This window comes from Lepidothrix coronata, unplaced genomic scaffold (genome assembly GCF_001604755.1).
Source record: "Lepidothrix coronata isolate B3197 unplaced genomic scaffold, Lepidothrix_coronata-1.0 Scaffold21, whole genome shotgun sequence".
NCBI lineage: Eukaryota > Metazoa > Chordata > Aves > Passeriformes > Pipridae > Lepidothrix > Lepidothrix coronata.
Genome location: NW_016690201.1, coordinates 1144462 through 1155348, shown reverse-complemented (window position 1 = coordinate 1155348; position 10887 = coordinate 1144462). Strand labels below are relative to the sequence as shown.

General features: G+C 39.9%; 1 protein-coding gene across 1 annotated transcript; it reads left to right on the top strand.

The window, feature by feature from the left end:
* Window positions 1-1551: 1551 nt before the first annotated feature.
* On the top strand, window positions 1552-10489 carry SH2D1B (SH2 domain containing 1B). Its single transcript, XM_017807892.1, has 4 exons — window positions 1552-1700; window positions 5010-5073; window positions 7685-7853; window positions 10229-10489. Exons 1-4 carry the CDS (start codon window positions 1567-1569, stop codon window positions 10264-10266), a joined length of 405 nt encoding a protein of 134 aa, XP_017663381.1. The 5' UTR covers window positions 1552-1566; the 3' UTR covers window positions 10267-10489.
* Window positions 10490-10887: the final 398 nt, after the last annotated feature.

Here is a 10887-nt window from a genome sequence, read left to right as displayed (position 1 = left end):
AAGTAACTTCTGGATTCAGATCTGCAAGATCTACTGAAACTACTGTCTTCTATTTCTGCACCTAGATAATGAGGTCTTTAGGGAAAATTGTGAAGAAGATCTAGTCATTACCTTTCTGAAAGAGGAATTTGCAGTTGTTTCCCATTTATCTTCCTTTCAATGCTGAGGAGAGAGGATCTGCCTGAAGCAGGGCACCGCTGAGCAGCTGCTGCTCTTCCTTTGCAGAGCTGGGCTTCTGGAAAAGCCATTCACCTCACAATACCTCATGGAAAATGTTTATTTATAAGATGTGCCCCAAACAGTTTTAACTCGTAGGAAAATACAAGTGTATTTCAAAGCAAGGAGAATATTTGTCATATGCTCTTATGGACACTTGGAAGGCAAGGGTATTTTCCCCCCAGCACCTCTATCCCCATCCCCTCAGGGGATAAAAGAAGACTTATTCCAAATGCTGCTGTCTGCAGACAATGGAAATTGGAGGTTCTAAGTACAGACACAAGTTCATCCGCTTGGGGATGGGGACTTGTTTTGTTTGTAATCTGTGGTGACTGCAGTACAGACCTCAGCTTTAGTGTCACTTTGGACTTGCCATTTCTAAGTTTCTCTTTTGAGGGTATGTTTTTTTTCATAAGTCTCAAAAGTTCTTTGAGACAAAACAGTACCTTATTGCTTTATTCCTGAACAAAGATACCCCTGGAAATCATCTTAGTGACATGCATGATTAACTTGCAGTTAAATACACTAATGTTAATATCAGATTTTTGTGTGTATAAAGTTGTCAGAGTAAGAAACATGAAAGTAATAGCTGCATGTACAACATGGCTACTCCTGCTTACAGTGTTTGGTCAGAATTTACCTTGGTTTTTTCACAGGTTGTTTTTCCCAGCCTGGAGTCAAGAAGCCAGCCAGGGAGAAACCCTCCACCTCACACTGTTTCTCTATTAAACACCTTGTGTAGTTCTACAGCTTATTTTGATGAAATTTGTTTAAACCTCTGCATGAACAGAGAATTGCCAAGTCTTTTCTGGAACTTTCTATGACTTCATGACTGAGGCCGATTAGAACATCACAAACACTCATTTTCTCTTCTCAAATTCACCAATTAATTCTGAATAAAAAAGTCAAGAGTTTCTTTAGATAATTTTCTCCTTCTTTATACAGTACTGACTTATTCCTGTAGCCCTATTTGCAGGGCTTTGAGCCACTTTAAACGTAAAAAGTTAACTTAAAAAGATAACCATACTTTGGTGTCAACTTAGTTATTCCATAACTTAGAGATGTGGTACATAACCCAACAGTCTCTTCCTTTTTGATGTGGATGGCGACCAGTGTAGACCAACCCTTTCCTGCCTTCACTGCATTCATGAGCTGTGAGCAGCAGCTGCTAACCAGCCTCACGTTGGACTGGTCAGTGAGCAACACAGATGAACTCGAGTGTGTACTTAGTGCCTCCAGTTTCAGTTCTCTGCAGGCAGCTGCTCTTGGAATAAGTCTTCTTTTAATGCCAGGCTTCTGACTTCCTCTGGAATTGCTTTGAAAGGCAAGATACCTTGTTTTCTTTTGTCCATGGAGTTGCCATTTTTTCATGGAAAGATAACAAGAAGAACTTGTGAAGAACTGCTGACCAAGAAGAGAAAGAATGGTAGCTATTTAATACGAGAGAGCGAGAGCGTGGAAGGAGCCTTGTGTCTGTGTATTTTGTAAGTACTCTAATACTGATTTTTTAGCGAGTTTTCAGATGGATCCAAAGGCAACATTCATCTTCTCTAACATTAATGGTTCTTCTCTGATATTAACAGACCCCAAGGGAGTGTGTCTATGCATTCAAGTAGTGCCAGTCGTCTTAGGCTTCCTTTATAGTAAGTGGTGAGAGGGTGGAATTTGCAAAAAAATATTTTATGTAACAGACAATAAATGAACTGTAATCTGTTGGTGCTGGTCCCTCTCTGCAGACATTAAGAAAATAGCTTAGCCTGCCAAAACGTGTTAAGAACCTTATTCAAAGTAACTGCCTCTGTAATGATGAGTAAACAGCATTTTAGCACTGTTGAGAGACTGAAAAGTCTCATGGTGTGCTACAAAACACTTCCTTCTCTGTAGAATTTCTCCCTGATGAAAGATTACCCTTGTGTTTCAAAGGAATTTTACCTGAAATAAGAATATAAGCTGAGACAGAAAGTTACAAACTCCTGTTTGAATTCATATGACAAATCCACGGACAAGATGGGCATAAAAAATTGCTACTTCTAGTCCTTAACTTTAATTACTACAATTAAAATTTTATTATTTTCTTCTCCTGTAGGGAATAGCACTTTTATTTCCCTGTCAAGAAGGTTGTTTTACACTTCTCATATATAATTGATCTGTTCCTAATGTATTAAAGTTTATAAATTAGAATCTAGGTCTTTCTTTGCTTGAACCTGTGAGGTTTTACACTTTCCTTGAGGATGTGTTTGAGTGTGACATAAAAATTTTTAACAGCACATCTAGTTAATTCAAAAATACAAGAAAATGTTTTATCAATGACTAAAAATGCATTTCTTATGAAATGAATCAAAGTAGAAGGGAGAAAAAGGGAGAGAAAAACGTAGTACTATAGGGTTGGTAGATAGAAGAGAGGAGGTCTGCGCAACGACAGAAAAAGAAGGGAAATAGCAAGTGGGGGACAAACAGAGCCCTCAGGGAGGGAGCTATGGGAACCTGCTTTCACTGTGGTGTGGAATGAGACAATGTAGGGGGTGAGGGGAGGACAAGGAGTGTGGGAGGGAATGGGCTTGCGTACCCTGTCAGAAGGTAGAAAAGGGACAAATGTCCCTTTTTTTTTTTTTGGCTTCGTTTGGGTTGGGCTTTTTTTGTTTGCTTTTTTTTTGTTAAGGGCAAGGCAGATTTAACTTGTGATATCTTGCAGACATGCTTTGGTCTGTCACAGTGTGATATCTAGGCAGGCGTGCAAAAAACCATGTGACTTCCAGCTTGCCTCTGTGGGTTTTTAGTGTTAAAAACTAACAGACCGTTAGTGTTTAGTGCATTTGACTGTAACTCATACATTAATAAATGCAATAGTTAAACTGAAGGAGTGGCAGCAGTGGTGTAACAGGTAAAAGCAAGGCCTGGCTTGCACAGGTAAAAGCAAGGCCTATCTTCAGATAGCATGTGGGATGGTAATGGTGTGTTGGCTGAGAATTGCCTCAGAGACTGGACTTCCTGGCAGTGGTTCAATAGTCAGAGGAAAGCAGACTTAAAACTGGGGGAGATCAACACGTAAACTCTCAGTGCTGTTTCAAGACAACTTTTGGATTAGAATTGCATCTTGAAACTTTGCTTAGCACCTGACATGGTTGATGCACGAACTGATGCACCTTTCTCAAATTAGCTGATCCCTGGGCAGAGATCCTGATCCACTTGCAAACAACCAACCTTTTTTTGTCCTCTATTATTGGGATATGGGGAGGAGTGGACTTCCATGGAGAATCTGGGAGTCAGAATGGTGTGAACCAATTCAAAAGCATCTCTTCTCTAACAAATCATGGTGCACAGCTCTGCTGATACATCTTCCTCCACAGCACACTGTCATTTTCATCCAAAACTGTCCCAGGTCTCTGACAGTGCCTCAGTCAAGATCTACTGCACTTGCTACTGCTCTCCTTATGATTCAACATCATTATCCTCTCACCTTGCTTTTCTGCCACTGGATCTCCCCTGTGCCTAGGCCAGGCAATATTAATTTTTACTCTATTACCAGCTCTTGATAAGCATTTAGTAGTTAATGTGGAAACAGAAGTTTCCTTTCTAATGGTAGTTTCATGTTTCTAATGGTAGTTTCATGTTTATTTAATAAAAAGTACAGTAGCTAAATAATATCCAGGCAGTAACCTTTTAAAATTTAGATGATTGGTAAAAAATTAGTTACAAAAATTACCAGTTTCTGGTATTTTTTTTCTCACTTCTCTATCTTTGTTCAAAAAATGAGCACTTACATTCATAAAGTACTCTTAAGCAAAGAACATGTGGATTTCCACAGGTATATCAAGAAAAAAACATGCATCCTTGTGATACCACTCTTTGAATTAAAATAAATCTATTATAACTGGAAGCCTTCTCCTGATCTCAGTCCAGAGTAACTCTTTTTGCCAAACAAAGCAGTTTATTTCAGAGTAACTCTTTATTTATGTGCAAGTCCCCTGATACAGGTTTTCACCCTAATATTCTCCCACTCAAGACAACTCAATTCACTTAGCCACAGCTAAAGTTATTTCGATGAACACGCATACCAGTTAAAAGAACTTGTTTTCAGACACTGCTCCCCACTCCCCAACCCTCTCACTTATTTGTGGTGTATATATCCTTTTGCAACTCTGCTGCCTTTTTTCATCACAGTCACGATCTTGAGTTCACCTCTTGAGTTGCTGCCACCGCAGTACTTGATAAAGCTTTAATTTCTGCTGACAAATTACATCCAAAGACATCAGTAGCCTTAGTGTTCAAACACCTGCATGTTATTAAAAATAACAGTAATAAAAAACCTGGGAAATATAAAGGAAGAACAATTTTCTTAGAAGTAGGAGCAATGCAGTATTTTTCTGGGTCCTGTTGACTGGAGGCCGTTTTCTACTAACATCTGTCCAAGAATTCAACAGCTTTCTTGTGATAGAATATCAAAATGAAGTTCAGGGAGATATCACACTAGAGCAGGATAAGAAGACAGATAAGAGGAGATGATGTCTGTGGAATCAAATTATGCTTATAAAAGGTCTGTGTGTTAGGTTTAGGTCATAAATTCTTGGAAACTCCTAGTTAGAGTAATCTTGTATTTCAAGATATTAAACCTTCACTCATTGTGCAATCTCTGGTTTTTTGCAATCTTCTGCTTTGCTTTTCTGCCTCTGTCTCATTGAATTTTACTGCACAACTTCTCATATCTGTAATACTATCTCCTGTTTGAAGATATCTCTAGTCTTGCACTTAGTTACAAATGTGGTGTATTATGTATACAACTATGTTTTTCACAGCTTTGAAAATCTCGTCTACACTTACCGTATCTTCAGGGAGCACCAAGGATATTTTAGAATACAGGTGAGTAACTCTCATTATATATCTAGAGACTGCACTAAAGATCTTAGATTTTAAAAATCATAGATTAAAAGATCATAGTTGATCAATGATCATTTTAGTCTATGATCATTTGATCTATCATAGATCATAGATTTAAAAAAAAATACATAAACACAATACCATAGAAAATATTTACAAGTTTGCTTTCTTCTCTACTCATTTCTTGTCTTTTTGATGTTATATTTATTATTACATATGAGCTCAAAAGTAGCTACTGTTTTTGTAGAACTTCCTTATAATCTAAGCAGATCTATTATTTATTAACCAGTTGCTTTCTGATTTGATCATTTCTTTTTGATATGAAGAATGAAGAAAAATCTATCATTTTTGTTACTTGCTCCTGTTCCTAATTAGCTCTTTCTACTTGAAAGCTCTGCCATCGCACACAGCATCTCGTAGGGATCTGGAATATTGCAATGATCTTTTTCATTTAAAGGATCTATAATTCTGTGTGATTGTGAGGCACCTGAAGTGATGAAGCAGCAGATAATGCTGCTTATTCAAGAAAAGATAAGTGTAAGAGCAGACTACTACATCAATCAAATCCCCAGGCAATGTGAGAGGACGCCTATAAAGCTGGCTCCCTACCCTGCATGTAGTAAGACAGCCAAAAGGACTGCCAACAATTAAGTAGCATTTAAGTGGAATGAGGAAATCACTTCATAAAAAACATGCCAAGCTCTCACAGGCTGGTAATTTATTGCTTATTAGTGGTTTTCCACTAATGTATGAAAGATGTAATTTGCCATGAAGAAGAATGGTTTGTTTAAAAAAATAATATGGTTTGGACTATAGCCACGGTAGCGGGGTTTGCTGTCATTCCTATCAGCAGGTAATAACTCACACTTTTAGTTTTTTCAAACCCACTTTTCTTTACAAGGTTTTGCCAAGAATGTGAAAGAAGAGTTTTGTTCTTCAAAATTTTAAGTCAGATTGTTTCGGCTTACTAAACTAATAGACTGAAATAATATGCTGATGGTGGAGGAGAGATTGTTTGGGGGTTTTTAAAGGCCAGATTCAGCCATGAGCTTTCTAGAGTGCAGTAGTTTGCCCCCATCAGCAGCTAAGCACCCCCACAGCTGTTCATTCCTTGCCCTGCCTAACAGGGGAGGTGGGGGGAAGAGAACATGAAGATCAAAAGTGAGGAAACTCCTGGACCATTTAAATAGGTAAAGCAAAGTTGTTCATGCATGCAAAGCAAAGATGGAATTTAGTCACCCCTTCCCATCAGGAGGCAGCCACCTCCTAGAAAACAGGGCCTCAGCACACACAATGTTTACATGAGAAGACAAATGCCATAACACACACTTCTTCACTTTCCCTGAGCTTTTATTGCTGATCAGAGTGTGGGATGGGATGGCATGGCATGGCGTGGCATGGCATGGGATAGGATAGCCCTTTGGCACATCCAGATCTGCTGTCCTTCTGTGTCCCTTCCCAGCATGTTGCACGCCCTCAAGCTACTCACTAGGGAAGCAAAATGTGAAAAAAAGAACAATCTGAAGGCTGCATGAGCGCTGTTCAGCAACAGCCAAAACATGGGTGTGTTATCCACAGTTTTAGTCACACATTCAAAACACAGCACTATCCAGGCTTCTACAAAGAGTGTTAACTCCATCCCAGCCAGATATAGTACACAGAGACAGTGGTACAAAGTCCATACAGGGCTGAATGGAAGATAAAAGATGCAGAAAACCAAAGAAAATAAAGACACATTTCTTTGTTAGATGGTGAATTAAGTGAAACCAAAGCCCCGTTCACTTTTAATGAGGATGCTTGCTGTGATTAGAGCTGATTGATGTGCTCACTGTCTGGCCCTGAAGTCACCAGCACTGTAAAGTCTGAGTACAAATTCCTATGGGGCTGTGCCATGGAAGCAGTTCAGTCTTGTTGTATGAACCCACACTTCAAAAGCAGGCTGTGAGAACATTGTTGCTCCCCTAAGGAGTATCATTCTCTATTTTTAGCCTCAGGATTCTCCAAGGCAAGTTACAAAGCTGGACAGATAATAAACCCCGCCTGATAGTGAAAGCTGGGGGCTTTCGTACGGATCCTCAGACACACCTGCCACCACTGCACATGTCCTATACTTGACAGTGTTGACATTTTGTAAAAGTTTGGCTCCTGTTTGTTCCACAGTTATTTAAATACAACATTTTAAGTGAGAACTAAATATGTTATCCCTAAACTTATGCTCTAAGACCAGAGGGGAGTGTGTAATGCTGTCTCTCTTTGGTGCTCTGCTGTAGTGGGTTGCTGGAGCACACATCTACACCAATATTTTAAATGTATGTTCTTTTTTGATTGCTGCAGCACACATCTACACCGATATTTTAAATGTATGCTCTTTTGGGGAAAAAAAAAAAAAAAAGATGAGGGAGGTTACTCTTAGTGCCAAATCAATGCTACCAAACAGGTGTCCCAAGTGTTTGAAGGACAGTACAATATTCTGTCACCAAACCTGTTTACGAACAGGTCCTTGGTAAATAAGAAGCAACCTATAATTCCTTTCATTTAGGGGACTCCATGGGAAGGACAGTTGCAAACAAACTTTGTTGTCTTTTCCTTGCAGACTTCTGAAGGTGCTCCAGAGAGGATCTTCAGAACATTAAAGGATCTGATATATGCTTTTGAAAAGCCAGATCAAGGACTAATAACAAACCTCCGCTACCCAGTGAAGAAACAGAAGGCCTCGCAAAGAAGCCAGAGGTTCAACTCAGGAATAGACAAGGTTTATAGCGGTGAGAAATTTAGCTCTGCCTTTGTGGGGTTTTCTAAGATGACAGCTTTGACAGGTTTGTGGTAAATAGTTGCTAAATGTCCTCTCATGTGGACAGAAGTTCGACGTTCTCCCTTCTCTCTTATGTTCACTGAAAATGGTTATTCTTAGCTCACAGGTTACTTAAGCTACTTACCCTCACCCACTACAAATTAAAAAATTAAAATTGTGAGAGATACAGAATCATGATGTTGCCCACATCTCACTCCCTCATGGGTGTTGACATTTCTAAGCTAGGGAAGGCTGAGAACCAGTTTTACCCAATGTGGTTCTGCCAAGGTGCCAGCAGGCCCTTGCACTTCACTGGGACTTGAAGCTGTCCTTTACCTTCATTGTCCAGGTTCTAAGCTATTTTTACATGAAAAACTAACTCAGGTATTTCTGAGACTGGGGGGGAGGGGAGCAAGAAAAAAAAAAAGAAGGAAAAAACCCAGTCATCTTGTACTTAATTGTGATTTGTATTAAAATATGACTAACTAATAAGCATATAGCCTGGTACTCAGAATCACAGATTTGGAACCAGAGAGTTCAGCCTCTCGTTGATCTTCTTCTGCTAATTTGTGCTCATGAGTCTCAGGTGTAAGATAGGGATATGATATTTCTACATGACAGAATTATGGAAATAGATGCAATAAAGGTGCAGGTTTTCATAAAACTTTAGAACGTTCTATAGCCCCATGTCAATCCAAACAGCCTTGTTTTGGGAGGAATGACTGGACATGCTATTGGTAACTTGCCAGTACCCCTCACACACCTCTGAAAGTCACTCTTCATGTTACGGCTGTGCTGTGCTCAGCTGCAGCATCCATCAGGCCACAGGCTGAAAAATAACCCTGAAACTGTTCAGTGTCTTCTGACTGCGACAAGAGTCAAAGCCAGGGAACACGTGAGCAAGGGAAATCCTTTCATTAAGTACCATTACTGTAAAGGAAACAAAACCTATAAGTCTCCAATCTGCTGAGTGATTTACATCTCACGCCTAACAATAGCTCGGTGCAGTGGTGTGGGGCAGCCTCTCTGTGCTGCAGTTACTGCGTTTTTTGCACACAACAGCCCTGTAACAGTCCTGGCGTTCCCTGAGCCCAACAGACTGAGGGAAACAGTAGCAGAGAGGTATTTCCCATGTCTTCAACATCACCTTGTCACCTGCATCAGAAGGCAGATAGGCCACATTTGTTCTAAAAACGTTTTTATGGTATCTTACCGTTGCTGCTCTGGGGAGATGGAAAATACTGCAGTAGCATGGATATGTTTTTAGGAAATATCAGGTGTAATACATATTTTATTGTCTGGTCCTGCAACAAGGATTTTTCTAGTAGGTGCACAATGCTCTGTTCTGGACTCACAGAGAGGAAAACAAACCCTTTCATTTCACTGTCAAAATATTTGTGGTTGTCCATAAAAATGGAGGCTATTAGAAATAATCCAAGTACTTTGGAATTGTTGTTATTCAATTTTAATTTAAATTTCACTTATCCAGCGTTCCAAACTTTCTCCTCAGAACTGCATTATTACGTGGTCACAAGGGGAGCTCAGGTTAATGTCATGATGGATCCCTCTGAAACACAGGCACCTCACAACACACCGCAGTGCTCCCCAAAGCAAGCACTGTATTTTCCTGTCGCAGTCCCTCATGTTGACCAGCAGCTGGCTTTGCTGCACATGTGGGACTGAGCGCTCCAGTGCTACCAGTGGAACACCTCAAGGGACTGGAGTCACGATCCTGGTGGTTGGAGATTTCTGAACTTTTGTTTTCTAGCCTAGGAGCAGCTTGTCTGAGAGTGGCTGCCTGAAGAGCAGTAAGTTTCCATAGTGGAGTTTTGAGTCCCAAGCGTGCAATTTCTGCTTCTTCCCTGGCTTCTCAAAAAGCATAATAAATCTGAACAAAGTGTAAGAGAGAAAGGGTTTCTTCAGGCTCTCCTTCCTTGGTTGGGATGAGACCTTTTCTCCTGGGTATTTATTTAAAGAAGAAAGGATGTGTTATGTGATAGTCACAGATATCTGGGCTATTGATCTGATTTACCAAGTATGAATGATTTCCAACATTTCACTGCTTCTCAGGAAGAAGGGGGTCTCACATGGATACAACTGTTTATAACAGAGCTTCATGGCTCAGAAAAGGCAATGCAGGACTTGCCTCTGTGTGGGCTGCTGGCAAACCCAGTCCATAGGACAGGGGGCCTAACCATTGACCCTGCAACAGCAGAGAGAATAGTTAGAAACAAAATTGAGTTACTGATACCCGCCCTGCCACAGGCCATCCTGCTTACTGTGGCCTTTCAGAAGGGCCACTTGCAATGACAACATCCTTTTTTGTTTTTATCTAATACTTTACAGAAATTGATGACGCCGATTATGTCACTGTCTTACCGTGAAGGATCTGTGCCTGACGATTTGGGAAGCTGCCATTTCAGGCTGTGCCACAGTGCAGTGGATCCGCTGGAGAGAGCTGCCAGCTGGGCATCCTCTGTGGATCTTTACCATTGGAATTACTCTCTTCCTTTTGCAGACTGTCAGAGCAGCTGTATTTTCTCCCATTAGATCCAGTACAAACTACTATGTATTTTTGCTCAGCAATAAAAGAATTATTTTTTTATAACAAACACACACATACGTGGGAAGGTATCTGTGTCCAGGTATGTGTCTTTTGGGTTTTTTTAGCTAGAAAACTGTCCATGATGTCGACTGCTAGAGTGAATATTCTGTTAGAAAGCAGCAATATAAATACAATAAATGAATGTGCATAAATCAGTAATTTACGACAGAATTGATATGTGGTGATAAAATCCATAAATGCAAAAACTTCTACTGACATTATAAGATGCTTTAAGACCCTTAAACTCTGCTATTTTGCACATGATTCATGTTGCCTCATTGTATAATTGGATAGTATTTCATCAACATCAAAGAATACTAGTTATAGTCTGTAGTTTGGAATAATCCAAATTAAAACAAAAATGCTGTGTTAAATCCATGCCATAAAGAATTAATCAACA